Below are 17,842 nucleotides of genomic sequence, written 5' to 3' on the forward strand. Positions count from 1 at the left end.
TATAATGACAAGTTTTCATGATAAGAGACTATGATAAAAGAGAGAGTACAATTTTTTATTGATAAAAAATTAAGTTGTTGAGTTTTGCCAATCTGCCATGCTACGTCGAATGTCATGTTATGTGTTATGTTATATGTCGTATACTAATTTTAGAATTATGTAGGTACCTACTTATTATTTCAAATATAGACAGAAAATACCACGACCATATTATATTTGGAAGCAGAGGATTGATCGTTTTTGAAAGATTACCATTGACTAAAATTTACTTCACTCCTATCTTATAAAGGCCGGCAGCGTACTTACAACCCCTCCAGTCCATAGGCGCCGGTAATCGCTTACCATCGGGCAATTCGTCTGCTCGTTAGCCTCCTATATCGTAAAAAAACTTACTAATTTAGCTTGAATAAATTTAATATAAAACTCGCATTTGAAAGCCAGAAAATAACCTTTCTTTTATCTCAAGGAAATCGTAGAGCATCTACGATTTGAGGAGCACCGGAATTTGAACTGTAAATCGAAAGTTATAGAACAGTGTTGCGTGTTCATGTGATGTTTTGAATTTGGAACATTGAAAAAGAAAATGGCGACGTGTCCGCGACCTTCGCGGCCGAATCGGTCGGCCTCTGCGCGGCTGAAGTACTCCAAGACTATTCCAGCCAGTTTGCTCAGGTATGATTTTTCAAGGATAATACGTGTAAGTTTTTCACCACACCAGCTCGTAAAGACTCTCTTTGTATAAAACTAATAAGAGAGTTGCATTTTATCCATATGTGTGGCAAAATTTATGAAAATTTTGAGTACTAATCATTGCACTTTTATCATCTATTTTTTCATTTGTCATTTTCGCATCTATACATAATATAAAGGCGTGATATCTTAGATCTTAGGCTTAAAGATTAAAAAAATATTTTTTGATTCAGAAATACTTTCGTAAAAAATAACTTAAATGACCAATCATAATTTACTAACGATACATTTATTAACCCTTAAATGCATGATTTTTTATTTTTGGTTGGAAAAAATGTTTAGCTTCAGAAACTTAAGCTTTTTTCTGTTGAATCTGTGAGCTGTCCAATGCTTTGTATACATTTGGCAACAATATGCATTTAAGGGTTAATGAACGGTCATAAATGTTACTTTATTTTATAATAATTCTGTGAACAACCGCAGGCTGCAGGTGCAGGTGTAAAATGGCAAGAAAAAATTGCCAAAACTAAACATCAATATCATCCACTACGCAACGTAACTAAGACTAAACCCACTTTAAACTAAACTATAAAATCTACATAACTACTCAAACAACCCACCCCGCATCGCTCCCGACGCAAAGGTGCCCATAACGCTTGCTGCGTTTCCGCGATGGACAACCTCTGCGCTAGGAACGAACCGGAGCGGGGGTCGAAGCCCCTCTCTTTGCGGCGACGAAGAACTCCCCAAGAAATGTTTCTGCTACGTAAATTCAAAACTATTACTAATCCTTTGGCATGCATTTTTCACTCCAAACAAGTCCAATTGAAAGGTACGTGGTTTCACCAGCCATCATTAAAATAATAGCCTAATCGTAAGCACGAGTTACGATGGCCAGATAAACACCGTGGCATCAAAAATGCGGCCGGTTGCTACACACACTTAATTTAAAATAATTAAAGTGCATTTACGCTGGTTTTCTTTGGTTATGATGTGATAGAACGTGTAAGTAAATTTTGCTTACACTGCTTGCAGTTCCCACTTATACTAGTGATATTTCTCCATGATGACACGATTATACAGTGTGGAAAAAAATTATGGGCTCTGGAGGGAAACTGCCTTAAAACCTTAAGTTCAACATTCTATTATTTTTAAAAATAAACAAAACTGCATTCAAAGATTTTTTTTAATTCGCTTGGCTCGCCCGGCAATCGAACCGACAAAAAATTCCAAAAAATAAACATTCGCTATTTTATTCTACTATTCGATACAGTTGATGTTAATGATAATATTTCTCCCAGAAACATTAGGTCTTACACTCGCCTGTCGTACAAAATATCCATAAAATCGAAAACTTAGTACTCAAGAATATTTTTTGACAAGTGAAGTTGAAAAAAAAAGGAAAAATCTAATGTAAAAATAAAAGTTGATGCCATGGGGCATTTTCTATCAGCTGTTTTTCTCCAAAGATCATCCGACATCCGTATCGTATCGGACAATGTAAAAACGCTCATACAAGTCCAGCCAACATTGAACATTCGCGAAAAGATTGCCGATCACTCTGGAGGGGCTACCGCGAAAACCGAAGCTCGCATCTTTCCCTTTTACTAAAATAAAGGCGTAATTAGAGAGACAGAGACAGATAGCCCTGGTTACAAGACTTACAAGTCCAGTTAGGTTGGCAACACTGGCTGGTCCATTTAGCAGGCTCATCCATATTAATGTACGCAATGAACTGGGGGATGCGAGCACGATACGACGCAACGGTGCCCGCCGCGTTCCGTTCTGAAACCACATCCAATGGGCCATGTTGATTTAATTTTATTTAATAAATGAGGGGAATGAACTTGGTGAATTACAAACGAATGACGTTAAATCCGTCACTCATTTTATCAAGGAAATTGACAAATACAGCGGTACGCTTATTTATGTTTTAATATGATTTTCTTTTTTGCCCAACAACTTGATTTTGTGAAAAACGACCGAAGGCCCTATAGACCTAAGCGATTTAAGGTGATATTTGGATATCAACTGCAGCTGCAATACTGTTGCCATATAACTGCGACAGGATCAACGCTGCCGCAGTACTAAAAATTACTGGACCAATTGAGTTGAAATTTGGTACACATATGTAAGTTTGTAACCCAAAGACAGCCATGTAACGTTAACAAATGAATTTTAAACATAGTGGCCACTTTTGGAGGGTAAACAAGAAAATTAAAAAAAAAGTTTTTAACTATATATTGCATTACATTTCAAATGAAAGAGCTCATTGTAAGAATCTCAAATTAAAAAAAAAAAAAAAATTAGCATAAATTAAACAGTTTAGTCAGGTAATTAAATCCGAGTCAAGCGTGAGTCGGATTTAATTACCTAGTTTTTGATTCAACCCCTACGGGTTTTTAGACATTTCACTCACGTTTCACATAAAAAAATACATTGTAAAAAAATGTGTAATGTACGGAACCCTTGGAACGTAAGCCCGACTCGCACTTGACTGGTTTTTTTTAAATTTTAATTTTCAAAAGCAAAACTAAGATGCAAATGCAATGCAGGTCGTAGCTTGTCATATTGAGTAGATTTTTTGTTCTGCACCTAAACGTTAGGCCTAAAATTAAACCTGCCTTATACCGAGGTCATTAATTTAAATAAATATACACTTAATTTAGATATTATCATAACTTTACAATCTAGCCTTTGGTGATTGTAGCTGATTTATAGTTAAACTAGTTATAAAAAAGTTACGATAATGATAAATAAATTGTATTTATTAAGAAAGAATATCAGTTTTAATACTAGCTACCTACTAAAATAATAATAAGTAATTAATTTGAGAATTTTTGATTAACATTTAGAGGTCGCTACCACCAGGGGCCCATTTCTCGAACGATATTAGACTTGTTGCCATGGTAACCCATACGATTTGACAGTTCGTGGACTAAATAATATTAGACTAATATCATTCGAGAAATGGGCCCCAGTACCTGCCAACTTTTACAAGTTTTCTACAATTACGTTCTTACTGCGATGTGGGATGTGGGATATGGTTTGTTTTTAATATGTTCGTCGTAACAATATTTACCTATTATAGTAGTTTATGTGACTGCTACATAATAAAAGGCGTCATTTACGATAATATCGCCTTTGTTTAATTTCATAAATTTTCAAATGTCGGTAGCGACACCTAAATATCAATTTAAAAATATGTTAAAAGATCTAGTGTTTTCTAACGCATTAGATAATTTTTAGAGGTTGAGAGAAAAAAATTAACGGCAACAGACGATATGGTGAAAATATGATTTTTTGTGGGACTACTTCTCCATACTATTTGGCACATGCAAACAGCCAAATAAGCAATATGTCCCACACCCACTAGGGCGGCGCCCAGTCATGCACGGAGCGAATAATAAGCCTATGGCACGTGCTGCATGCTGCGTGTGGCATGCTGAGCGGCACCCTATTTGTTCTATCTTGTTTCTAGTTTTAATGTTTACGCCAAATAAATATTTTCTATTTCTACATAGCTTTTGCACAATACATGTCAAATAAGTAGATGCTATTTCTTCTGCCTGTGTAAAATGAAGTGAAAATCCGAGCCCGCATATTACGCCTCAGTTTATTGGTTTCGATCAGCCATGACCACCGCAATACAGAGAAAGTATGATTTAACTGAATTTACGACAGGGATTATCTGTGTCGTAATAACAATATGGTGTTTTATTTAGGCACATGGAAAAATATAAAGAAATAAAAATAAAATAAAATTCATTTATTTCAAGCTGCAAGGCTCATAATCAGTTATTACAATATTACCTATTATACAACAAATATATACAATTATCACTTAAAATTAATCTTATTCATTATTCACAAAAAAATAAAGTAAAAATTGAAATTAAAATTGAAAATGAAAAATGAAAAATTACAATTGAAAATTAAGATTGATTGATATAGCGGTCATATCTAACCTAACCGTAAAACACCTATTTATAACCAAACTTAAAACTCTTAAATATATCTCCAAGGCACGTTTTTTCCTTAGACTGGATTCATCTTATACGGAGTTACATAGGTCTTTGGTTTTTTATTTAATTAAACCTTAATGGTTCGCCTCACGGTCGAAATTGCAACGGCATTCTCGATGTTGTGTCCAGTTTAAGAACACGTGTCCATACGCAAATTGCCATGTATAAGCAATTAGGGAAAGTGTTGGTCGTAAAGTCGTAACTCGTTGTGTGTAAAAACGTTACGGGCAACGGGCAGTGACCGGGTTTGTTTTGTAATTGTAGGTGTAACTCTTCTTGAAGCATATATCCATACTATCCATACTAATATTATAAATGCGTAAGTGTGTCTGTCTGTCTATCTGTCAGTCTGTTACCTCTTCACGCTTAAACCGCTGAACCGAAATCGCTTGAAATTTGGTATAGAGATAGTTTGAGTACCGGGGAAGGACATAGGGTAGTTTTTATCCGAGAAGTCATCCTTTAAGGGGGTGAAAAGGGGGGGGTAGAAGTTTGTATGGGGAATCGATAAAAAGCAGATTGGATAAAAAATAATAAGCTACATAAATTACCAACTCCACGCAGACGAAGTCGCGAGAAAAATCTAGTATGCTATATAATTGTTACATTATTGCTGTGACTTATTTTTCAAGTGTTTTTCAATAAAAAGACACGTCATAATCGTGTAGTTTATTTTCTAATGTAAAAAAATGAAGTATAATTTAGTACCTACATGTTGTTGGTATATAGATAACTACCTTCTGCTCGCGACTTCGTCTGTGTGGTATGATGATGATGATGATTGATATAAATATAAACGTATGTCCTTCCCGTCCCGGCCCGGGGCTCAAACAATTTCCATAACAAATCTCTTCTAAATCGGTTTAGCAGTTAGAGGGGCGTCGGCTTAGCGTGAAGAAGTAATAGACAGACAGAGTTTTGCATTAATAATACGAGTATTAGAAGGGATAAGGGATTAGTGTTATTTAACTCCTGGAGTCCCGCGGACGCGGAAAAATGGTTTGCTGATGGCACAAAACTTTTTGCATAAAATGTAGTTACGCTTACAAAAACTCTAATTCAGGTAAAAGTATTTGCCGAACAAACAAATTAGTAAGTAGACCTTATAAAACATATTCACCCGCCGCGGCTGTCTGTGTGTATGGAACGGATTGACCTTTCAAAAGAGTGATTCTTGAGGTTTAGGGTTTAGGTAAGCGTATTATTAGTTAAGATTTTGTTCACCCGTGCGAAACCAAGGCGGGTTGCTACTCGCTAGTAAATGAAGTAATAAACTAAATCAGATTTCCGGATGCATAGCTATAAATTGTATCACCCATTGATGACCTACTGTTTTTACTGCGTTTTAAACAATACACGAGCGAGTTTTTGTGGCGCCATCTATTGACGAGTAGAAACGCTGGGAAAACGAGGCAAAAACGCAACGGTTATAATATTGTCGGCGCGTTTCTCTGATCGAACAATTGCGACCTTGATAGGTCAATTTCTAGTATCCATGCGAACCTAAAGAATTGATGTAAATAACTTACGTATGGAGCATCATCAGCCTGTCAGCCAGCTATTAGGGAGTGCTTACGGTACTGGTTTTTTATACAAATACAGTACCGGAACCGGGAATTCCCGGTTCTCGCCATACAAACTCTGTACCGGGAGTAGCAAACTTAAGTTGTGGGACCATAGGTAAACATAGACTGCTCTTGATCGCTAAATATGTCTAACAATAATTTTAAAAATAATTATTGTTAGCATCGTTTACAGAGGTTTCTGCTTAATACAAAATTATTATTTTTTTAAATAAAAAATAAAATTAATACCTAATTATTGTGCAACATGTACACAAAAACACTATTGCCAAACAATTTTCTTTCTGTTTTAGAAATTTTCTAAGAAAACGTTACAAAAGCAAGGAAAAATATTTGCTAAATGTCACGATAGATAAACATTTTACTAGCTACATTTTACTTTATTACCTACATTTTTTGATTCGTCATTACCTTTAACTAAATCCCTGCACTATTTTAAGTCTTTAAAATTAATGACAGTTTAATAGTAATTTACGCTATGCTTAATTTGACTCTTTATTACCTCACATACACCATCCATAACATAACAATGAAATTATTTTACAATAGTCCAAAATATATAGACCTCTGTGTTTTTACCGACACTATTCGTCGCCCGTACCAAGATAAACTGGCCAAATGTGAAATACAAAGTTATAAATGCGGGTAAGGAAATGTGGAATGAACGATTTTGCATATTAACATTTTGAAGTATTTAATCGTGGCGCCGCAATCAGCGGCAGACATAAATTTGTAAGTGTGAAGCGAAAGTGTTAGAATCATAAAACAGCCATGTCATACCGTGACATGACGAGACATGATAGCTGAGGTGGTGTGAACGAAAGAAATATTTAGGATAGTTCTTGTTACTAGTAATTACGTAACTGTTTGGATTTAAGAAAAAAAAGTGAACCTGGGAAAGAAATTCGGTCCTTCGAGCCGGATTGCTAAAACCTATAAGTAGAAAAAAACATTTTATTACGTTATTAAGTATTTTACTATCCTCCTCAACCACAGAGGCCCTTATAAAGGCTTTATTCTAATATTTAATTTGATGTTTTATTAAAAATGGCAAAGATCCAAATTCTAAAAAAATAACTAAGGCTTCTGAGTCTTATGACCCTATAAATTTTACTGAAATAAAACTTTTGAAGATTATCTGCAGTCCCCTTATATCATCATCTTCCTCGCGTTATCCCGGCATTTTGCCACGGCTCATGGGAGCCTGGGGTCCGCTTGGCAAGTCCCCTTATATGTATATATATATATATATTTAATATACATTAGTGAGATTGATTTATAGTTGGTCATACCAAATTGTCAGTAAATACAGGACAAAAAAACTATACTCATTCCTTTTCTTTTGGGTGCTAGTACTAGTGTAAGACGAAGATTCTCTCTGTCTATGTTTGAAATGAGACAGTCCTTTGACAAACTATACTTAATCTTATGAAATCGGGTGTAGCTGGTACCTATATAAACAATACAATAGGTACAATACAATACAAATATTCTTAATTGCTCGCCAATAACATTTGAAATACTACATACATATTAAGCATATACTACAAACGATGAATTACTAATTAACAATCTTGTTTCTTAGTAATTAGTAATTTCAAAAAACTTATTTCACCTATTCTCGGCGGAGTGATTTCTTTTCCTTCGTTTACTTCCCCTAAAACATCACCTATTCAATAACTCTATAAATAGCACAATTTCATTTAAATCAAACCGTTGACAAAGATCAACAAACCCAAAGACAATCAGGTTATGTCATTAAACTTACATATGGGAACGCTTACAAGCACTTTCGCCATTTTCGCGAGAAAATGCAGCCATAAGCTCAGTAAGGCCTTTGCCGCTGGCAGCCGCGCTTGACTGCAGCGTTCGATTTTCGAAATTCCAAAAAGTTTTCTTTTTAAACGCGTTGTGTTAGTGGCGTGTATTTTTAAAAATAACGGTTATTCTAAATTTAACGTTTTTTTATGTGATTGAAGATGACGTTAAATAATAATCAGCCGTATAACAGGGTGACTAGTAAGCTGTTTGGGAAGAAGAAGAAAAATAAACGATATGTGAAAATGAAAGCGGGGACTTACAGCGGGAGGGAACGGTAAGGGTGTTATTCTGAAAGGAAGACTTTAATTACAAATAAACAAACATTTATTTGCTAAGTTTGTCAATTTTACTAAGGTTTAGTTGCGAGACTAAACTAAACGCTTGTTTCAGATATCTTTACATCGTTAATTAAAATGTATGACATGTGTCTAATAAGTAGATGGAGTCGATGAGAGACAGAAACCTATTTATTTGTACGTATAAAGTTTCAGGCGTTCATAAGCTATGGTAACCTCTTACTATCTGACTTGTTTGCCACTGATATGGTAAAAAAAGTTAAAATATTTTTCTCTTCATTACACGACTGAATTTCAATAATACAAGAAAGATTTATTGATTGTATTGGGTAATGAGATAGGTAAACACAAAAAAAACGTACTTCCGAGTTTGACGGCTGAAGAAGATGGCGCTGTCGCTAACTGAATTGTCAAACGTGAATTTTTGACTATATTTGACTATTGCAAACAATATTAGACAGTATTTATATTTCACTAGCAAATATCAAGTCCCTAGCAAGCTCGGTTCTCTATACAAACGTAGTTCCGCTCTCATTTTAAAACGACTAGCTAGATTGCGCTGAAACTTTGTACTTACAATAGGATAAGGTATATCTAGTCCTGTAATAATTAATAAGTTTATGCATATTAAATCACATTTACAATCGGGTTTATCGCGAATTTGTTTTGTTACCTTTATTTACCAACGTTTCGACACAGGTTTCACTGGTCATGGTCGCGGCTAACTGACATCCCAGCAAAATGTAAAAATATAGATTTGTGTGACTATTCGTCGGGTAGTCACACAAATCTCGATTTTATTAACTGTGATATAATATGTGTTCAAAACGCGAAAGTTTTATAAGTTTATGTACCTCAGATGCCACACGCTGTTAGTGCTTCAGATACCACAGTTAAAAACATACAGAGAATTTAAGTTTTTCATACAAAACTTGTTTTAGCTCTATTTCGTTTGTTTTATATACTAGAGATATACAAACTTATTACAGACCTAGATATACCTCATGACATTGTATGTGCAAAGTTTCATTACAATCCAACACGTAGTTTTAAAATGAGAACGAAACCGTTTGTACGGGAAGGTGAAATTCGGCCGAGCTAGCTGTGGACTCTTAACACCGCAACTTTAAACAATAACCAAACATCAGAATCTCTAATCCCATGTCACAGACAAATAAAACAGCGGTTACATAACGAAAGACACTTGTATCCGTTGGATAACACTTGTGACCCCGCCGTTACACTTCTGTGTGAAGAAAAGTGAAACGTGATCCATCGATAGGTACTTGGACAGATTGAGATGAACTATTTCAAATATCGACCCTACTGTTTAGGTAAGAAGACTTAAACTTGATTGACAGTTTGACTATATTGTCGCGGTTACATAGGAATCTAGATTAAGTCGCGGTAATAAAGGTTTTGATCTAGATTTTGAGGCGCGGAAGAAAAGTGCCGTATAATTTGCTTATAATGAAGAAATTCACACCCACACAGTGGTGGCAATAGAACGCCAATTTATTTTATCGCTAATTTGTACCACTCCGATTAAATTGATTGCAAGCAAATAATTTGCATATAGGTATGTATCTATTTAGTAGTTAGCCTTGCGTGTAGTTAACATCTCATTTTAAATTCTGGTCACTAGTAAATAACATATAATAAAAAATGCAAGTGCTTTTTTATTTATTTAATCACCGAATGAACGTAGGTACTTTTAGTGATTTAATCGATTATGGGACAGTATAATTTTGCACAAAGGTCTCGAAGGGGAAGCAAGAAACTAATACAGAGTTTAAATAACAGATGTATGTTTATTCAAGCTAAACTATCTCCAGATCGCCACAAAAATCTCCATCAAAAAAATGTAACAACGTATGGATTCTAAGACGAACATTCGCGGATGTAGGATAAATTTTCGCCGGTTGTAACAGAGCCATCTACCAGGATATTGGGTAAACCAAGTCCGTTAATAAGAGTTTTGTCAAAGATAGATATAACTCCGTAATAGATGGATACAGTCTAAGGAAAAAACGTGCCTCGAAAATCACGAAAATTTGATTCTCGATCAGAGGGCGCCACTAGTTTTGGCCTACACTCGTATAGAGGGCGTTGACGGTTTCGTTTGTTATTTATAATTTTAACGCATATCAGTGAAAGAACATGGGTCAAAATCATAAAAATAATTAATGCAAATAAAAAAAAATCATTTATCCATATTTAAATACAATGGTTTTGTGCAGGGACTAAAATCTTAATAATGTGTACCTACACCCACGGTCCTACCTATACATATGTAATAATGTGGTTTGTTTTGAATATTACCTATATACATTATTTGTTAAAGACAGCGCAAAGCTCAATAATAAGCAATGACTTTAGTTTAAACTCTCATAAAACTCGTTTCAACCACTTATTCGTAACTCACTCAACTCTTGTCACGTTGTTAATTACCAACTAAATCTTTGTTTTACTTTTATGGCATCGTTAATTATTTCAGTCCATATTAAAATTAAAGAACAGAAATGTCTAATCGGATACCTAAAATAAATAAATGTTAAAATTACGTTTGCAGAAGATACATTGTATGAATAATGTACATTTTAACTTGAAACCAAAACTGGGTACTCATGAGAGTCATGAGACATAAATATTAGTTGACTGCTTAATGATAATTGCTCGACACCTTAAAAGCTTGTTTAAATTGGACTGAGAATATTCAAAAGAATATTCGATTTATTAGTCGTAGAGAAACAGCGCACGACGGATGGTTTGATTATTTATTTATTTTAGAAATTTAAATCAGCCAATAAGGCCCATATTACAAATGCCTTATATATAGGTAGATGGAGGGAGGCAACGGGCGACCCTCGCGCGGGCAGCTTTCTCGCACAAAGGATTGCCATTGCAATACAGCGCGGGAATGCTGCCTGCGTGTTGGGAACCCTGCCCAAGGGTCCCGGTTTAGTTGTAAGTTTTTAGTTTTTAGTACTTATTTTTAAGTTAGGTTTTTTTTAGTTTTAGTTAGTTTATTTTAATGGTAGTTTGATATATATTATTAGTTTATAATTATTATGTTATTTAAGTTTTTATAATATTGTATAATTATGTTAATAACGTTCTTATATAGATTAACATATTAAAAATTTCATAAACTTGAAACTAAACACATTTTGGCGACAGAACGGTCGCTCCGTAAGTTCCCTTGAATCATCTGCTCTTGTGATGAATTCGGCAGTTTGTCCCGAAACATTCATATTATTATTCAAACCATCTCGGTTATTTAAAATATATAACATATTTATAATTATTTACTTAAACAAGCAAGTCCTATTTATTATTACAGGTATGTTCCAGTAACTAATTTAAAAAAAGTTATGTTTACCACAAGACTTTTTAGTGTATAGCGGTAATAGGTACGCCGCCCTTTTCCTGGTAAATTCTTCTGAAACACTTTTTATAACCTAATAAGGCCGACGGTCCTACCCATGGTTCTAATCACTTCAATGTAATTTAAACCATTTTCAATTGGAACAGTTGCTTTTCTTTTGTTTCGTTCGATTTCAAAATAAAAGAAATTCAGCCCTATTCGTTTTACCATTGCTTCCAAATGCAATAAATAAAAAATAAATTCAACTGCCAATTGTTTTGTATGGAGCCCCATAGGATGATAATACATATTTGTGGCATTTTCTATGAAAAGGGACCTTATTGTCGATGGCGCTAATTATTCACAAGGTAGGTTGGTACATTCGCAGTGAATATGACCTTTTTATAGCAACAACATTATTACATACGTACATAAACCATATTTAAGCATATTCGCGTAACAATGACGCGCATATTTAATCGACGAATCAAAACTCAATCTGTCAAGTTGAAACATTAATATTCCACACTAATATCCGCCTTCTTAACCTTATTAAAGAAAATGTAACATATCTTAGTAACATTATTACTGTTCTTATGACTATTTGTTATGGAATAATATTCGGCGCATTTATTTGAACAATTGTCCTATTATCCCACGAGCATAATTAAACTAATGCGTGCTTGCTTATTGGCTATTTGTTCATTGTATAATTTGTGAATTATTTCTATAGGTCGATGATACTTACCTAATACTTATTCATTCAATCCTTTATCGTGAGATAACTATCTTTTGTTTAATTTAGTAGGAAGACTCTACTTTCATTCTTAATTGTGTACGTTTTTAAGTTCAGTACAACTATTTAGTTACGTACCGTTTTATACGTATAAAGTACCTATTAACATTTCTTGACTTTTCTATTATAGTACTACTGTATTAGAGAAGTTTCTATCAATATGTTTAATAGCGGTATCGTGACATGTCAATCATGTATACCCGTTACGAGGAAACGTTATACTCGTAATGTTATATCTCTACTCTCTCAGGAAAGAAAAGTTACAGGAAACCGGGTTCCTGCTTTAAATGCACAGTCATCATCATCAATCTATCGTGTACCTGGGCCATTTTATTTAAAGTTGTACTGTACACTAAATTTTTTACAGATTTGGTAATTTTATATGATGTGATATTTGGTTATATTATTGTGATAAATGAATAAATTATTTTTGGTAATTTGTACGCTATTTCTACTCAAGCAGGAGCTCTTTCGATCCTAATAAGAGAAAAAAAATCTCAAGATTTTAATTTCCATTCCGTTACTATTTTTCATAGACTTTGTATGACGGTAACGAAATGGAAGGATCGTGAAATGTATGAAAATTTTAGGTCTACCCTTCGGAGATAAGAATTAGTCATCTCATCAGTTAACGTGTTCTTATTTGTGAGCTTATTGTTATTGATAATCTGACGAAGTTTCAAAGTCCCGTTTGTGTAGAATCCTGTAGAATTTGTAAACTAACAGCCGTTTTCTTTTACAGTGCCAACACAGCGATGGACAATGACGTCACACCAGTATACTTAGCCGCACAAGAGGGTCACTTAGCCGTACTAAAGTACTTAGTACTGGAAGCGGGGGGTCGGCTGGACGCGCGCGCCAGAGATGGGATGCTGCCTATTCACGCTGCCGCGCAGACTGGGTGCTTAGACTGCGTTAAATGGATGGTAAGTACTATTTTATTAGGATTTCGTTTTAACTGTCTACGTGAAAAAAATGTATTTATCCGATTAAAGAGAGACCCTAAGTGCCAGTTACACCACCCGCACTTGACAGACTGAACAACGTCACCCGGCGCGCCGCGGCAGTTTACTACGAAACTTTCAATACAATAAAATTCTGCGAACTCTTTAACGATGACAGTTCTAGACGGAGAGCTAGCTACGAAAATAGGTTTGCCATTTATAGAGCAACGAAACCCCTCTAGTTAGTGTGCCATACTATCATTATTAATTAATTCGGGCATAATGATTGATGGGCACCAAAGGGGTTGTAAAATCAATTGAAGGTGTGCATAGACCTCAGAGTTTGGTGTGATATAATAGCTAATTATATATTTAATTCGAATAATACATTGCCAGGCATTTTAATTAGGGAAAAAGTAGTGCCAGGTGACGTCCAACCGACGACCGGCTTAATTAATAATGATAGCACACTAACTACAGGGATTTCGTTGCTCTATAAATTGCAAACCTATTTCCGTAGGGTAAGTGTGTTTGTATTAGAAGTACAAATACTGGCAATTAAGTGAAACGTACCCATATCCAACACTTTTTGCTCTTCAGAACAGTCATACAAAGTTACTCAGTCTTACGTAAACCTGTAGCAAGTTCACCGACCGAGAGATCGATCAATCTCGGAAGAAATATTTTTAATGACGGTATAGAAATGTAGCATTTATTTAGCTTAGTCAGTTATTTTCTGATATATTACAAAAAAAATCTTGCAAAAGTTAAAAGATAAATATTTGTAAAAAAGAGATTGCCTTTTAGCGACAACATCGTCTGTTGTCTGTCTCAGTGTCTCTATCTGTAATCAATTGTTTTTCGTAAAATTGTATCTTTTACTGATTAGTTTCCGATTCGCCGGATTCTTGTTTCGTCGGATTGTGGCGTCCTAAAGTGAATCCGGCGAAACAGGCATCCGGCGAAACAAGAATCCGGCGAATCGGGAACTAAACCTTTTACTGAGGTGTGCCAATAAAAAGTATTCTAAGATTTATCTACTTTGATAAGTTGTTGCATCACTAGTATGTTGATAATCAAGTGCTAAATACTTCAAACTCAGCGATGTGTGATTGATAAATAGTTACCATAGAAAAATCACAGTTACGTTACGTAAAACTCATAAAAGTATGGCAAGTTCACCGACCGACAGATCGATCTCTCGGAACTCATTGTAACATTTGTAACCACCGGCCCGATTCGAACAATCCTTATAAGATGTCACAGCGATACGATACTGATCTGTTAGTGTCAAAAGTGATTTTATTCAACCAAAAACGTCAGATCGGTATCGTATCGCTGTGACATCTTATAAGAATTGTTCGAATCGGGCCGCACGTCTAACTGTCAACGCGTGATGTGATGCAAATTGAAAACTTTCCTTCGCATTTCCTACACGCGTGCCTTAGAAATTGATTATAATGATAACTCAGTTCGGTTTCTTGCTGATTAATATAATATTTATTTTAAAGGAATTCTGTTTCTTGATGATTAGTATAATATTGCAACTCAATTTGTGCTCAGGTTATGTGGAAGGTGCATGTGCATTGCGTGCTTCAATCTGCCATGCTTTTGCCATTTAGTTACTTTACTTTCTATTTTCCTAAGCACTGGGTTTATAAAAATGTTTTTTTTACATTCTTATTTTGCATTGCTTTTTCTCGATAAGGTACTTTAACAGTTTTATGTAGGTGGGGCATTCCACAAGAATGTCCCTTACGAAATGCTTTTGCCTTGTATGGCAGCTAATTCAATCAAATTCGTAAAGCTCGAGAATATACTGCCAATTTGTTAGCAGTCATTTAATATTACGAGACCCAATATCATTTTCGCAGCCTTTTTAGAACTATTAGAAGAACGACGTTTCGTAAGGGACATTCTCGTGGAATGCACCATGTACCTATTCATCTAGTGGCCAGAGGGCTGGCAGCTACTTCGGCCAGGGACTAAGTCTGGCCATCCTAAGAGGTAACGCTGCGAGTCTTCTGGGCACCATAACATTAGGGTTTCGTAGTCCTTATAGTTTCGCCATGTCTGTCTGTCCGAGGCTTTGAGAAAATTTACATTTTATAAAATGGACCAGCGAAAATGTATGAACCAGCCAAATTTTTTTTCGCGATTTCGGGGTTGGTCTCATAGTAAAAGTTGCTCAATATAATCCCAAACTAAATTCCCTGGCAACGGGAATGCACTTATTTTTTAGCCACCGTGTATATATATTTGTTACAGTTTTCATAAGTTCATGATAAGTTTCATATTATTTCAACATGTCGTTGTAAAATGAGAGCGTAACTTTGATTGTATGGGGGCTTTTTGCCTTGAGTTCTTGTGACTCTTAACTTCGTCTTATACTAAAAACTTAAGAGGCAACAGTACTGTTTCCTCCGTGGTTTTTGAAGGAAGACCAATGATTTTTTCAACACAGTTTATTATTACTAATATCTGCGTCGTTACTGTTTTGCTTTTTTTGATATTTTTGTTTTTTTAGGCGCTAGAGCACTTCAAATATTCGCAAAAACGGCCTAATTACTAGGCTGCAAAGAGAACCATGGTATTCAAAACTGCCATTAATTAGCCTTAAAAGCAAACCGACACAGCATTACCATTTAGATCTCAAAATTTTGTTACCAGGGGCGTAGCTAGAGGATATGGCGCCCGGGGCAGTCACCAAATTTGCGCCCCCTGACGACTGACAAAAGTTTCCCTGCTGCTGCCGTTTCCGTTAGCGAGACGGATATATTCACCTAAAAAATTTAAATCTCAGCTCCCGTATCCTCTTAAACTAATCTTTCTAGTTACCAATGATTGGTAATTGTCAATAAGGTTAATACCAGCTTTCAAACCTTAAGAGTAAACAGAACTTTCATCCATATCATTTGAGGCAGTTTTAGTCATTGAAAGTTAGACAGGTTTTGTTTATAGCCTGGATATAGCCTTTAGCAACTGCAGGCTAGTTTTTAATGCGTAACATTGCTTTCTTATTTGACCATAATAATACTATAAATTGTCTACATTTTTTTCTCTTAGGGCCACTTGCACCATCTCACTAACCCGGGGTAACTGGTTAAACCTGGAGTTACCATGGTTACCAGTACAATTTGACACTGGGTTAACCCCGGGTTAGTGGGGTGATGCAAGTGTCCTTTAGACAGTCAGTTTTACGGCACTCAACTTTGTATCTCATCGTGATCTAACTTTTTTGTTTTACAATATTGGCATTTTTATTTTCTTAGCAAACATTAAAGAATTAAAACAATCCCGTTCAGATGAGGGATTAATATTTATTGACGACACTCATTAGCGTCTACTTCAAGTGTGATAGAAATCGAAACTAACTGTAAAAAGAACTGCAATTTTTGAAAATTCTATAATATTGGCACATTAGGCACATTGCTAGTCGCAAGTGATAACTTCACGAAGTAATTGATGTGCTGCCAGTGTTAATTGTGGTCTACTTCGTACTCTTACACGATATTATCTCCAACATTTGTTTACTGTTTCATGCAGTATAATATAACAGTTTATAAGTGATATAAAGTCGTTAAGAGATCATTGCTGCCTGCAGACGCCGGTCGCCGAATGAAACTGACTCCGTCGATAACTACCAATTGCAGCTTTGCTAACTGGGTTACAGTCTCGTGTTGAGTATATTAGTAATTTTGATTTAAACTTTCACGTTTTCCACGTTATTTTAGCTTAATTTTAGAGTATATAGGGCGTGGACACACATTGGTGTAGTTAAAATATATTATTTGATAACAGATTCTATGTAGGTATAATCGCTAAGGAAAGGGGCGGGACGGCATTCCGTTATGACTTAATTTATGTATTAATGATATTTTATTCCCAAAGCCCTTCATGCTTGGCATGTACTATTAACAACGAAGTTGTTGAAAAATAGCGAGAGTTAATTTGATTTGGGGTTTAATTTCTGCACTCGTAGCACAAAGCGCCGCGACATGATTATCATTTTCTTTTTAACCGTACTAATTAAAAAAAGGTTGGTGCTTAAATATAGGCCTATAGTCTTGAATGAATTTCGTGGTTGGTCCAATAGTAAAAGTTGCTCAGTATAATCCCATAACCTCCCTGGCAAGAGGAATGCACTTATTTTGTAGCCCCCCTGTATATATCGACCGGGATATGGACCGTAATTACCTTTCGATTTTTCTTTCGTGATCCCGATTGATCTAAGTCTAGTGAAACTAACTGTGAATCATTCAAAACTGTCATATTAGTAGTGTCGCTGCGCACTTGTGCTATACGTGCAGTATCATATAA

The 17,842-nt window shown here is 35.3% G+C and overlaps 1 protein-coding gene across 5 annotated transcripts in view; it reads left to right on the top strand.

Moving 5' to 3' along the window:
- The window catches only part of LOC134746779 (espin), a 132,529-nt gene that overhangs the window by 78,070 nt on the left and 36,617 nt on the right, over window positions 1–17,842 (top strand). For 3 of the 5 annotated variants that reach the window (XM_063681319.1, XM_063681317.1, XM_063681316.1), the window contains exon 3: window positions 13,321–13,504. In XM_063681319.1, coding sequence (XP_063537389.1) covers window positions 13,321–13,504 — 184 coding nt within the window. Of the gene's footprint in view, window positions 1–483; window positions 673–8,268; window positions 8,394–13,320; window positions 13,505–17,842 lie in introns of those variants that run through there. The other 2 variants (XM_063681320.1, XM_063681318.1) reach the window with 2 other exon arrangements.

This window comes from Cydia strobilella, chromosome 13 (genome assembly GCF_947568885.1).
Source record: "Cydia strobilella chromosome 13, ilCydStro3.1, whole genome shotgun sequence".
Classification (NCBI taxonomy): Eukaryota; Metazoa; Arthropoda; class Insecta; order Lepidoptera; family Tortricidae; genus Cydia; species Cydia strobilella.